The following is a 14,711-nucleotide window of genomic DNA, read 5'->3' on the forward strand; positions in this document are numbered from 1 at the left end:
AAAAATACATGGACAGGAAAAAAATGGTACTTAAAGATTTTTCTACTCCCCAAGCCATTTGATGTTTTCTCTGGATGCTTTTTCTTTTTCTGTAAAGTACTTTCTCAAAAGTTTACGATTAGAAACAAAAAGTATATATATATATATATATATATATATATATATATATATATATATATAGTTTTTTTTTTTTAAAGATAAAAAAAGATTATAATAATGATATTTCATCCTAAATGTTACATCTATTGTGCATATGCTGCTCTCCAGATAGTGATTTAATAGGGGGACATCTTAATCAGCGTTGACAACAACCAATTATGTGCCAGAGGAAAAACCATTCGTTTGAATTTGCCGGTGGGTACTTTAAACTAATGTGCACTGTCAATCTAGATGCTAAACGGGCAGATTTCAGGCTCAATATTGACTTCTTGTTAAATTAAGCATCACTCTTATTTACCTCAGATTTGCCAAGAGGACAGTGCCCAAAGATTAGGTGCACATCTTATATAGTGATAGTTTTACACTGTGGTGGATTCAAGCTTGGGAGATACTATTAACTGAATGATGTAAGTACATATTTGTGGATTATACAGCTGCTTTATAATATATCGGTTTCCATGATTGAGAAAAATGTTGGTGATGGTTTCGATGGCTTTTCTCTGGCTTCCGCCTCTAGTCATACAGAAGATAATACATCACCGGAGGTTTCCTTTCCTTTTTTCTCTTCGAAAACATGAACAATCCCAGGTTTCAGAAGCAAGTCATCGGATTCTATCTGACTTTTACTTTCTTCTACTTCACTGTACTTCCCTTTGGATGGTTGAGTTGCCTTATTTAAGACCTCCTTTAAACGGTTCTTGAGTTCAACATCTGGACAGAACACATATTCATACAGGACTCCTGCCAAAACTGCGCCTACCACTGGTCCAACCCAGTACACCTAAGAAAATATATGATAGATTATTAATATGAACACTGAACAGTGGAGCATAACACCAAATTTAAAGCCCACCTATCATTTGTAAAACCTTTTTCGATAATGTAGATAATAACATTATATGTATATTTGTAGTATCCAAGCAGCAAACAGGTAAATCAGCTCACATCATACCGTCACATGGGCACGGACCGGTGCGGACCTCAACGTAGCAGCTATAATAAAATGAACATACGTCCAGCCCAATAGCTCGAAAATATGATGCTTGACTTTATTCAGAACTACTACATAAAACACAGATGCAGACACATAAGTAAGGCTCAAGACATGGGCCAAAACGTGTCACTGTTGTGTCCGCATCTGTGTTCTATGTAGCAGTTACGAATAAAGTCAAGCATCGTATTTTTGAGTTATTGGGCTGGACTTATGTTCATTCTATTATATTTATAATACACATTGGTCAAAGTGTGTATATTTTGGGGTAAAAAATACTGTGTTGTCCCTGCAGCTTTTGCCTGTGGGGCCCATTACATGACACTGCGCGACACTGCTGCGGTGGGTGATAAGCTGAGCACAGTGTGACGCATCTGGCTTCAGGAAGCGAAAGAAGACCAGGCCTAGAATACAGAAGAGCAATATTGGCGCACTGGGGAACGTGAGTTGAAGTTTGTTATTTTACTTTTTTGCAGCTGGGGCATAATGGAAAGGTAAAAAATGCCACTGGAGTAATCCTTTAAGGTTAAATTCAATTTGTATATAAGCAAATTGCCCATCTCTAAAACACTATTCTATTTGCCTCATATCTCATATGAAGCAATACAAGAATCTTTCTTTACTGCAATGTTCCATGTTGCCTTAGATTCCATATTATCTCCAGGGGAGGAGATATTTCTTCCTAGAAGCAATAGCCCACATTTTACTAATCAGATTAAGTCCATTTGGGACTTCTGTCTGCAAATTCTATGCAAAAAGGTTGCAAATATGATGTATGTGAATTTGCACTAAAATCTAGTCTTATCATTATATATCTGAAAAGTTACAAGAACAGTCAGCCTGGAGACGGAGGAGATGGAGATTTGTTAAAACCAAAAACATTAAATGAATCAAGTGGAAAATTGTGTAAGAAATGCAGATTTGATTCTCTACATGTGTAAAAGGACAAATTCATCTAATTCTTTCTCTTTCATTGGCAACGGCTCTCGGTTTCTGATCCTTCACAAGGCTCACCCAGATGTGCTGCCAGGGGGCACAAACAATCACAGGATTGTTTGTGTGGCCCTATAAATTCACCATTGCAGCCCTCATATCCTCTGTTTACAGAAGGCGATGTACATTGGATAACAATAATTTAAATGGCTGCACAAAGGATTCAGTCATGAATTCAGTCATGAATGAGCTTACTCATTTGTTGGCTTAAAGGGGTACTCCGCCCCTAGACATCTCATCCCCTATCCTTTGGGTATAAGATGTCTGATGGCGGGGGTCCCTCTGCTGGGGACCCCCGGGATCTCGGCTGCGACACCCCGCTGTCATTACTGCACAGAGCAAACTCGCTCTGTGCATAATGACAGGCGATACAGGGGCTGGAGCATTGTGAGGTAATGGCTCCGCCCCTCATGATGTCACGGTCCGCCCCCTCAATACAAGTCTATGGGAGGGGGCGTGGTGGCTGTCACACCCCCTTCCATAGAATTGCATTAAGGGAGCGGGCCATGACGTCACAATGCTCCGGCCCATGTATCGCCCATCATTACGCACAGAGCGAGTTTGCTGTGTGGAGTAATGACAGCAGGGTGCCGGAGCCGAGATCCCAGAGGTCCCCAGCATCGGGACCCCCGCAATCAGAAATCTTATCCCCTATCCTTTGCATAAGGGATAAGATATCTAGGGGTGGAGTACCCGTTTAACGCTAGCCCTTTTAGGCTATTCACATTGGGCATTTAATCAGTGGTACCACCATTTTTGAAATTGCCATAATAATTGCACAATTTTTCCGTGATTCGCATGACCATGATAAGATTGTGCTATTCATGGTATAATTGGGGCAGTAATTAACATGATGCAGCTTATTAAATGCCCCTTGTGAACACAACCTTACATAGGCTGTTTATAGGAAACAAGTGTTCCTAGGAATGCTTATTTGCCTGCAATTGGTCTGTGTAAAAAGTTCTTAAAGGGGTACTCCGCCCCTAGCATCTTATCCAAAGGATAGGGGATAAGATGTTAGATCACCGCGGTCCCGCTGCTGGGGACCCCGGGGATCGCTGCTGCAGCACCACGCCATCATTACTGCGCAGAGCGAGTTCGCTCTGTGCGTAATGACGGGCGATACAGGGGCCGGAGCAGCGTGACGTCATAGCTCCGCCCCTCATGACATCACGGCCCGTCCCCTTAATGCAAGTCTATGGCAGGAGGCGTGACAACTGCCACGCCCCCTCCCATAGACTTGTATTGACGGGGGCGGGCCATGACATCACGAGGGGCGGAGCTGTGATGTAACGATGCTCCGGCCCCTGTATTGCCCGTCATTATGTGCAGAGCGATCTTGCTCTGTGCAGTAATGATAGCGGGGTGCTGCAGCAGCGATCCCCGGGGTCCCCAGCAGCGGGACCCCGGCGATCTGACATCTTATCCCCTATCCTTTGGATAGGGGATAAGATGTCTAGGGGCGGAGTACCCCTTTAAAGGGGTACGCTGCCCCTAGACATATTATCCCGATCTTGGCTACGGCACCCCAGAAATCCGGTGCATGGAGCAAGACATCATGAGCAAGGCATGGCCATGACGTCACGAGCCTCTGCCGCTGTACCCGATGCTCTAAACGAATGCTGGGTGCAGCAGGGAGAACAAGGGGGACCCCAACGGCGGTGACCCCCGCTATCAGACATCTTATCCCCTATCCTTTGGAATTCAGCCTAGATCTCGACACAACTGATGCCACAACTGATGACAAGTTGTCATCAGTTGTATGTTGTCCGGAGTCCACTGTTTCTGCATTCTCCTGTTCGGTGCCCTCTGGCATGTCCAACCATCCGGCGTCAAAATTATGACGCTGGATGATTGTGAACTGTCTCATTTTAATGAATGGGATCAGTTCTAGCATCAGTTTCCCTCTGATGCACGCCAAAGGGAAACTATGTCGGACGCCTGATATATGTTAACCCAGCCTAACAGTGACACACTGTGTGCTTAGTGTGCTTAGTATAGTATAAAACTTTTAATACTGGCTCTGAGCCTTTGTGTTAAGATAAAGACAGAGTCAGGTCTATTGAATAAAGAATGTAATTTAATACAAGTTAAGAACAATTCTAATAATATAATGAATATAGATCATCATACCCAATGGTGTTCCCATATGTTCATAATGACAGCTGGTCCAAAGGATCTAGCTGGGTTCATGCTGGCTCCTGTATAATTGATCTAATAAAAGTATGGAATAAATATAATGTTAGAAACATCTTGTTAAATTAGAAGCAAACAACATTTATAACAGAGATGAGGTTTTATAGAATTAAGCATTTGTAATGTAGCACAGTAGGGACAAAAAGTGGAACATAAATCACTGTTAACCATACGTAAGCCAAGAAGTAATGACGAAAACAAGTGTTTCTTTATTCAATAAAATTAGTGATTTACATTTTTATGTATTCCCCGATCTTATTGAAGACTATTAAGAATATGTAATAACCACTGCAGCCATTAGATCAACAAGGCTTTACATTGTATGGTATTTAATAAAAATGTAATCTTATCAGTCACAAAGACTGAGAGAAACAATGATATGGCCTCCCAGAAGCTATACAGTATACTGAAGGAGACAGATAAGCCTTATCATACTCTCGATTAGGGCAAAGGGACATCATAGAGGGGAATTCCTTCACTCAAGACCCCATTAAAAGTAAGGAGAGGCCCCTAGACATCTTATCTCCGTGCTGCACCAGGCGTTGATTAAGAGCATCGGGTGAAGTGACGGAGGCTTGTGACGTCACAGTCATGCCCCACCCCGTTCATGATGTCACGGCCACGCCCCCTCAATGAAAGTCCCATATACTTGCATTGAGGTGTCGTGGGCGCGAAGTCACGAGTGGGGCGTGACTGTGACATCACAAGCCTCCACCCTGCATCGCCAGTCATCCGGCATGGATTGTAGTTCGCTCTGTGCACCCGTGATGTCTAGGGTGCTGCAGCTGAGATCACGGGGGTCCCCAGCGGCGGGACCCCCACAGTCAGACATCTTATCACATATCCTTTGGATAGGGGATAAGATGTCTAGGAACGGAGTACCCCTTTAAGCAGTTAATGTATTTTAAGGACAATCATTCATTTGAACTGAAGGAATCTCTTGCCATAATTCTGCAGGTTAAATATGCATTGCATAGGCCACCATCCAGTACATGGTTATGCTGGGATCCCTGCTATTCTTTGCTGTGAGTGACTAATATAAGTGGCCCCTCTATTTGATATTCCTATGTCCTAACAGAGATTCAACTATATACATGTAGCAATATGTCAAAACGTTCATAAAAATACTTAGATATTCATATTAAATTGTACTTACAGCAAATAAATGTCCTATAGCCACAGAAAATCCAATGGCTAATGCTACAGCCCCAGTGATGTCATTACGTTTTGAATCACAGCTTGCGCAAATTGTGAACAGCAACTGGAAGGTTATTACCAGTTCCACAAGGAGGCCATGACCAGGGGAAAGCATTTCATTCACCTATGGATACATTTGAAAAACATTATATCAAGTTGGACCAACTTATTGCAATAATGTAGACTATTTACAAAGTTAAATCATTTTGCATACAGGTAACAAATCAACAATAAAGCAAATCAATGCAAAAGTTTACAAAACCTTTAAAGGGAAAATGTGAGCTGCAATTTACATTCAAAACTACTGACACTGTTGGAAAGCTGCTAGGGCAAGGAGACACATGGTACTTTCATAACTATTTAACTCTCTGGTGCAAAGTGTCAAAAAGGCTGGAACACCTCCCCCCTCCTCCCACCCCAGCATCACTGTCCCTGCTTGATTGACAGTGAGGGCTCCCCTTACAGTGTCAAGCCCTGTTTTCATATCTTATTCCTTGGCTGTGAATACAAATTTTGTGCAGGTGTAAGATTTGGAAACAGGGCTTGGCTTCCAACTGACTGTTAGTCAAGCAGACACAGGGATGGGAGCGGGAGCAAAGGATGTGTTCCTGCTCTCAGCACTTCAGCATTTTGACTTTTTGTACCAAAGAATAACATTATTCTCCTTATGGAAATACAGACGGATATAGGAATGGCCCCATGGGGTGATTTATCAAAACCTGTGTAGAGGAAGAGTGGTGAAGTTGCCCATAGCAACCAATCAGATTGCTTCTTTCATTTTCCAGAGGTGTTTTTAAAAATGAAAGAAGCAATCTGATTGGTTGCTATGGACAACTGGTCAACTTTTCCTCTGTAGAGGTTTTGATAAATCTCCCTCCATGGGTTTGGAACAGATTCCCTTTAATTTACCTCTGGTTTGGGAAGGGTCTTACAGTAGTAAGTAGTAGGATAATATAGTGTGACAGCTCATACTGATCCTGATCTTCCCCAGGGATCCATTGTAGTTTTGAGAAGCCATGTATGTGATCGCTCTAAAACTACAAATCCTGCCATCTAACTTCCTCTTAAGCGTTCTTATGCTTCACTTATCTGAGCTGTGCTTCCAATGTCTGCCCCATACTGACATACTCAGAGCTGCTGCTATCATGTGCTGCCATTCTCTGCTCTCTCCTACTCCGAATATGCATCCCAATGACAGGATGCTTTGGGCATATGTACTTTAGAGCTGACCAGCAAACATTGGACAGAAGACACGTGGACGTCAACATACATCTGTGCAGTGCATCAGAGGAATGGGAATGTGCATTCAGTCCTAGACATAATGGTCATATTGAACATCACATGCTCCTGCGGGTCCTCACTTCCCATGGATGGAAATTAACTGGAGCAGGGAGACTTAGATATTTATACATGGAAGGAGATGCAGTAAAGTGTCAATACATTAGTAAATGGCATAACTTACCATCATACCATAATCTTACTTATAATCTAGAGCTATTTATACAAATATGGCCAATATCTTTTATTTACTGACATGAATTGGGATTTATAAAACAATGTATTCATTGGTCTTTTTTTATATTTACAATCATTATCATTGGGTGAGATATTTTCTGGTATCTATTGGAGATGAGCGAATTTTTGAAAAATTCGATTCAACCGATTCGCTGAATTTTTAACAAAAAATCGATTTGATGCGAATAAATTCTCGACTAATTTTTATTAATAATGTATTTTAGTAATGTGTTTAATAAAGTTTGTGTGTTTCACTTTTTTTCCTCTATTTTTTTGGCAGTACTACAGACTGTTTCATGATGAGAGCTGTAGTACCTGTGCTAATAGACAGATCACCCCGGGTGTCACTTCTGACACTCGCTGCTATCGTCCTGTATAATGCATAGATGCGGGCAGCCAGCCGCTCTTCTCTGGTCCCACTGTAGTATGAGTATATACCATATATGTACCTATTATTCAGTCGCATCGGGTGTCAGGAGTGATACCTGCTGTGATCTGTCACAGGTACTACAGCTCCCATCATGGAACAGTCTGTAGTAGTACTACCTAAATAATGAAAAAAATTAAATAAAATACACACACATTTTATTTAATTTATTAAACACAATATTAAAATACATTACTAATAAAAACATTTTAAAAAATGTATTATAAAAAATATATTATTTTTACATTTAAATAGCCCCTTTCCACATTTTTATTATTGTCGGCTACATTTTCAGGTCCCTGCCGCCCATATAAATTGATCCCTGTTTAAAAATTAAGATACATTTTTTTTTTTTTGTCTTTCAATTTTCGGGAGCGGGCAGGGACCAGAAAATTCAGCCGCTCAATATTAAAAATGAATGAGGAGTGCATATCGTAATTTTTTTTTTACTAGCTTTCATTCCAAATCATATTTTTTTTTATTTTCACTTTACTTTTTTAGCCCCATTTATTTATTTATTTTTGGGCATTTAGATGTGCTGCCATGCATAATTGCAGGGGTCAAAGAGGAGCCGAGGACAGGGACATCAATAATATGTATAATACAGTAGGCAAAAAAGGCTGAGTTTCCCTAATTTACCAAACATCCATAAATTTACAGAGTCCTATGATGGCGCTTCCTTCTCTTCAGGATCGCTGCTGTCTGGAACCGGGGGATATACGGGCAGTGATCATACAGCTCTGCCGGGAGAAGGTGGTGACTCTTTGTTCTATGTCCGTTTTGCTTTGTTTTTGTATTTTTGTGTAGTTAGGGACAGTTGTCATTTGATCCAATTTTTTCAAGTCAAAGCTTGTTGATATTGGTGACAGGAGATTAGTAAAGTTAATTTAGCTATTGAGGATGCTAGCTATAGCTGTATTGCCAGTCTAGCAGTATCCATTGGTAATGTAGCTACAGGTTGAGTCTATGCTCTTCAACTGAATATTTGCTTCCTGTCATTGCCTGTAACTGGACAAATGGCCTTTATAATGTGACCAGTTTATTTGTTGTTTATATGTTAACTACATAAAATTCAATAAAATATAAATGTTTAAAAAAAATCTACATTTTTAATAATATGTCTTTGAAGAAGCCATGGGCACCAATGCTATATGTGATATATTTAGGTCGATTGCCACAACCATGAGCTCCAGTTGGATTAATGTTGAGTAGACAGCCGATTTGGTTTATTGCACAAGTTTCTGAAAATGCAGCATTGTAATACCTGCAGCTAGGAAAGAGAGAGAGAGATAGTAGGAGAAGAACTAACTGCAGTGTAATGGACAAGCCTAACAAACAGGGGTGTTTGGTATTGGGTTCATGATGGCGGCTTTATGTTAAAGTGCTATTCCTGCCCCTATACGCTTATCCCCTATTTTATGGAGAAGTGTTTGTGGGCTGGAGTACCCCTTGATAAAGTTAATGGCCCCGATACAGAAACTGGCAAGGTGAAGCGAGAATCCCCCAACCAGAATAGGATATTTTTAGAAAGAAGATAAACCCTGTTATGGCATATGGTCAGATTGGGATAAATAGTCAAATGTTGTTGTATGTTATAGTAACCAACCATAGTTGTTGTACCTATTTGTACCGCTGTAGACACCATTTGTTACAATTTGGTCACATGCCTTAGATTAGAATACAAAGGTCCCACCACCAGGTGTCGCTATTGTAACACAATGTAGCTGATCTGTATATATGGCAACCGTAAGAATATATACTGCTGGGATAAATAGACGCTCTCCTCTATGGATGGATGTGATTTAAGGAAGTTATTGATCTACTTGCCTGTTTTACCCATCCTGAGAATTATTGGGCTTATTTGTTCTTATGGAATTTTTATGCCAGTGAAGCCCCGAATGGAGTCTGACTAAGGGGCGCTGTACTGTAGGTATCTATGGATTGTGCCCCACTTACCATGATTGAGCTTTAAAGGGGAAAACAAAGAAAATAAATAAATAAGGAGGTCACTGAAGGGTTAACTGTGTGTGCGGAGCCAAAGCCCCAATACTGGAGGTTTATTGGCTGATTATCCGAGCTTCGGTGATTATGATATTCCCGCTCTTCTGCTGATCGTTCTACCGCTCTCTCACCTTCCTCCATGTAATAACACGCGAGGTCAGGACGGGTCAGGCTCTTGGACAATTATTCCTGGTCACTCTCATTACACATATTGGGTCTTCATATAATGTCGTGCAATGTGTGCAGAGCATTCTGCCATCTGCTGGTCTCCGCACACACAGTATGCACCTCTCGTTAGAATGACTGCGGCTGATAATTGACTGCTCTACCTATTCTTTAAGATTATTCACAGAGTTTCAGCACATGTGGCCCACAGGTACATGGAGAGGCCAGCTGCGTCCTTAACCCCTTAAGGACTCAGCATTTTTCCGTTTTTGCATTTTCATTTTTTCCTCATCACCTTCTAAAAATCATAACGCTTTAAATTTTGCACATAAAATTCCATATCATGGCTTATTGTTTGCGCCACCAATTCTACTTTGCAGTGACATTGGTCACTTTACCCAAAAATGCACGGCAAAATGGAAAAAAAATGTATTTTGCAACAAAATTGAAGAAAAAATTTCATTTTGCAAATTTCGGGGGCTTCCGCAGTACAATTTTTGGTAAAAATAATACCTTACCTTTATTCTGTAAGTCCATACGGTTAAAATGATACCCTACTTATATAGGTTGGATATTGTCGTACTTCGGAAAAAAATCATAACTACATGCAGAAAAATTTCTATGTTAAAAATTCTCATCTTCTAACCCCTATAACTTTTTAATTTTTCCGAATACGGGCTGGTATGAGGGTTCATTTTTTGAACCGTGTTCTGAAGTTTTTATCGGTACCATTTTTGTATTGATTGGACTTTTTGATCACTTTTTATTTATTTTTTCATGATATAAAAAGTGACCAAAATTTGGACTTTGGAATTTTTTTGCGCTTACGCCATTGATATTTTTTTGCGCTTACGCCATTGATATTTTTTTTATAGTTCGGACATTTACGCACGCTGCGATACCACATATGTTTATTTTTATTTACACTGTTTTTTTTTTTAATGGGAAAAGGAGGTGATTCAAACTTTTATTAGGGAAGGGGTTAAAGGACCTTTGTTAACTTTTTTATTTCACTTTTTTTTGCAGCGTTATAGACCCCATAGGGACCTATAACACTGCACCCACTGATCTCTTATGCTGATCCCTGCAAAGTCATAGCTTTGCCCGGATCAGTAAGATAGGGGCTCGATTGCTCAAGCCTGTAGCTCAGGCTTGGAGCAATCAAACCCAGATCGGACGCTGCGGAGACAGGTAAGGAGATCTCTGACTGCGTCCCAGCTGATCAGAACATCGCGATTTTATTGCGATGTCCCGATCAGCACGACTGAGCTGCCGGGAACCGTTTACTTTCACTTTAAGACGCGGCGGTCAAATTTGACCGCCGCGTCTGAAGAGTTAATAGCTCACGGCACAATGATCGGTGCCGTGCGCTGTTAGCCTAGGGTCCCGGCTATGAATAGCAGCCGGGACTGACCCGGTGTGATGCGGGGTCACGGCGAGTTCTTAACTCCTTAACGACGCAGGACGTATATTTACGTCCTCCGCTGGCTCCCGCGATATGCCGCGGGGTCACGCGGTGTCCTCGCATCATATCGGGTCGGTCCCGGCGGCTATCAAAGGCCGGGACCCGCGGCTAATACAGGACATCACCGATCGCGGTGATGCCCTGTATTAACCCTTCAGACGCCGCGATCAAAGCTGACCGCCGTGTCTGAAGTGAAGGTGAAAGTATCCCGGCTGCTCAGTCGGGCTGTTCGGGACCGCCGCGGTGAAATTGCGGCATCCCGAACAGCTTACAGGACACAGGGAGGGCCCTTACCTGCCTCCTCGGTGTCCGATTGACGAATGACTGCTCCGTGCCTGAGATCCAGGCAGGAGCAGTCAAGTGCCGATAACACTGATCACAGGCGTGTTAATACCCGCCAGTGATCAGCATGAGAGATCAGTGTGTGCAGTGTTATAGGTCCCTGTGGGGACAAAAAAAAAAAAAAGGAAAAAAAAAGTGTTACTAAAGGTCATTTAACCCCTTCCCTAATAAAAGTTTGAATCACCACCCTTTTCCCATAAAAAAATAAAACAGTGTAAATAAAAAAAAAATAAACATATGTGATATCCCCGCGTGCGTAAATGTCCGATCTATAAAAATATATAATTAATTAAACCACACGGTCAATGGCGTACGCGCAAAAAAATTCCAAAGTTCAAAAAAGCGTATTTTTGGTCACTTTTTATACCATTAAAAAATTTATAAAAAGTGATCAAAAAGTCCGATCAAAACAAAAATTGTACCGATAAAAACTCGGTACTCGGTAAAAGATCGCGGCACAAAAAATTAGTCCTCATACCGCCCTGTACGTGGAAAAATAAAAAAGTTATAGGGGTCAGAAAATGACATTTTTAAACGTATACATTTTTCTGCATGTAGTTATGATTTTTTCCAGAAGTACGACAAAATTAAAGCTAAATAAGTAGGGTATCATTTTAACCGTATGGTCCTACAGAATAATGATAAGGTGTCATTTTTACCGAAATATGCACTGCCTAGAAACGGAAGCCCCTAAAATTTACAAAATGGCGTTTTTTCTTCGATTTTGTCGTACAATTATTTTTTTCCCCTTTCGCCGTGAATTTTTGGGTAAAATGACTAATGTCACTGCAAAGTAGAATTGGTGATGCAAAAAATAAGCCATAAAATGGATTTTTAGGTGGAAAATTGAAAGGGTTATGATTTTTAAAAGGTAAGGAGGAAAAAACCAAAGTGCAAAAACTGAAAAACCCTGAGTCCTTAAGGGGTTAAGAGGTTAAAGGGGTACTCCGGTGGTCAATGTGTTTTTCCGTTTGTGACTTACCCTATTTGTTTTGTTTCATTTCTATTCTTGTTGTTTAAGCTATTCTATTTTCGTTCTTTGTTGTCTTTTTATCCCCCACTTTGTTTTCCTATCTTTGCTTCTATTTCCTGTTTCTTTCTGTGCTGAAAACTACAAATCCCAGCATGCCACATGCCTTGCTGGTTTGGGGCGGACCCTTTTTTTTTGTTTGTTTGTTTTGCCCTTTACCCACCTTACTATTTTACTACACTAATATGATCAGCCCTGTTTGGGATACACTGGCATACACACACAAAAGGGACTACAACTCCCACCATGTGTCATTCAGGAGTCTTCAGTCTGTGGTATAACACTAGCATGCTGCCTCTGTAGTCTCCTGGGGGTTGTAGTTCACCACACCTCTGTAGGGCATACACCAGTATTTCCCAACCAGGGTGCCTCCAGGTGTTGCAAAACTACAATTCCCAGTATGCCCTGACAGCCTTTGGGCATGCTAGGACTTGTAGTTTAGCAACAGCTGGAGGCACACTGTATGGGAAACACTGGTGTAACATGGTGTGTATGCTGAATAGGCTAGAACAGTGTTTCCCAACCAGTGTGTCTCCAGCTGTTACAAATCTACAACTCCCAGCATGCCCAAAGTATGTCAGGGCATGCTGGGAGTTGTAGTTTTGCAACAGCTGGAGGCACACTGGTTTGTAAACACTAGCATACACACACACAACAGGGACTACAATTCCCAGCATATGTCATTCAGGAGTCCCCCCCCTCCCCCTTCACATATAGAGATCATTCCCAGTATGAGATTTATTCCCCTTCAGTCCATACATCCCCAGTCCGTGCACCTTCTCATCCTCCCTTTCAGATAACACTTATCTTCTCTGTGAGGTCCTTCTCCTGTGCAGACCTGTGTCCTTATAATACAGAGCAGGGGGGAGGGGAGGTGAGGAGCTGTGTACTCAGCTGGATGAGATGAGGGGGCGTGGCTTATTTTTCTCATGCAGACAGGATAAAAAAACAAAAAAAGCGATGACATCTTGTCCACAACAGACTCAGAACATGGCTGACCTTGTGGACAACAGTAAAAGAAAACCTTCTGAACTACAGAACTTCCTGCCCAACGAACAGGTAAGAAAAACACATACATGCTGCAAAAACATATAACACATGTATATTGCAAAAAATCTAAACTTACAAAGAAGATGCCATATAGAAAAAAAATTAACCACCCGAGTACCCCTTTAATTTCCATAAAAAAAGAAAAAGCAATTATATTTTTAAATAATTTTTATTTATATTACGCACAGAAGATATAAATGGGGGCAGCTGCACACAGTCAGGCAAAGGAATAGAGAGGAATTTTTCTGCCATTTATAAGTTGGGCAGAGCTGTATATATTTCACTGGTTGATAAAGTCACATCCTCTGTTTTGACCAATCCAAAAATACTTTCCCATAACTGTCAATCTCAATGACCAATTAGAATGTTTTTCTACAATTGAGGAGAGAACGTTCTAATTCCTTATTATGATTGACAGTTAGGGGAAAGTATATGTCTATTGGCTGGAACAGAGCATGTGACTTCATCAGATAATCCCCAATTGTTACAGAGGCACAAATAGATACAACTAGACTTATATTAAACCCACTATTCCAGTTGCGCTCATATCTGGTATACAGACAAGCTGGGCGCTTGTACTTTATATACTGTAACACACAAAATAATACAAAATAATACAGTGATGATCCTATAGGTTGGTGATAAAAAGAGAATTTAATGTAAAGGTTATAATAAAGTGTATGTTATGAGCATTAAATAAAAGCTATTGGTATTAATTATTGGTTCTAACGTTTTGGGGTTAATGTAACCCCGGGTTATAGAGATCACAGGGTCTCCTTATGATGGGGATGAGGGGGCAGTGCGCCCCATGACTTCTCCTGTAAACCCTCGGCATCCTCCCCTTAGAACAATACTTCTCTGTTCCCCAGTTAACCCTGAGGTGGCGCTCCCTGTACACCAGACTATCGTAGCACTATGTTCTACTCTTATCCGATTCTCGCCGTTACCACTGGGTAGTAGGAGTCCCGGTGATCACTGACTGTTCCTCTAAAGATCTCTGTATAGCGTTTGGGGAGAATTCATTCTACAATCCTCTCCCCTTGTAATATCAGAGAGAAACAATCTGTATCACACTATACATGTCCACCGATTATCAGACTCAGCTTAATAACTATACATATCATCCACCACAGTCTGCTCCATGTGAATCCAGCATCACTGCAACAAGAGAGTGCAGAAA

General features: G+C 41.2%; 1 protein-coding gene across 8 annotated transcripts in view; it reads right to left on the bottom strand.

The window, feature by feature from the left end:
• Nucleotides 1–248: 248 nt before the first annotated feature.
• Nucleotides 249–14,711, bottom strand: part of AQP4 (aquaporin 4) — a 40,080-nt gene continuing 25,617 nt past the window's right edge. For all 8 annotated transcript variants that reach the window (XM_056518530.1, XM_056518527.1, XM_056518526.1 and 5 more), the window contains 3 exons: nucleotides 5,496–5,660; nucleotides 4,277–4,357; nucleotides 249–940 (listed from right to left, as the gene is read on the bottom strand). In XM_056518530.1, the coding sequence (XP_056374505.1) occupies nucleotides 677–940; nucleotides 4,277–4,357; nucleotides 5,496–5,660 (510 nt within the window). In that variant the 3' untranslated portion in view covers nucleotides 249–676. The remainder of the gene's footprint in view (nucleotides 941–4,276; nucleotides 4,358–5,495; nucleotides 5,661–14,711) is intronic.

Source organism: Hyla sarda, chromosome 5 (genome assembly GCF_029499605.1).
Source record: "Hyla sarda isolate aHylSar1 chromosome 5, aHylSar1.hap1, whole genome shotgun sequence".
In the NCBI taxonomy this organism is placed as follows: Eukaryota; Metazoa; Chordata; class Amphibia; order Anura; family Hylidae; genus Hyla; species Hyla sarda.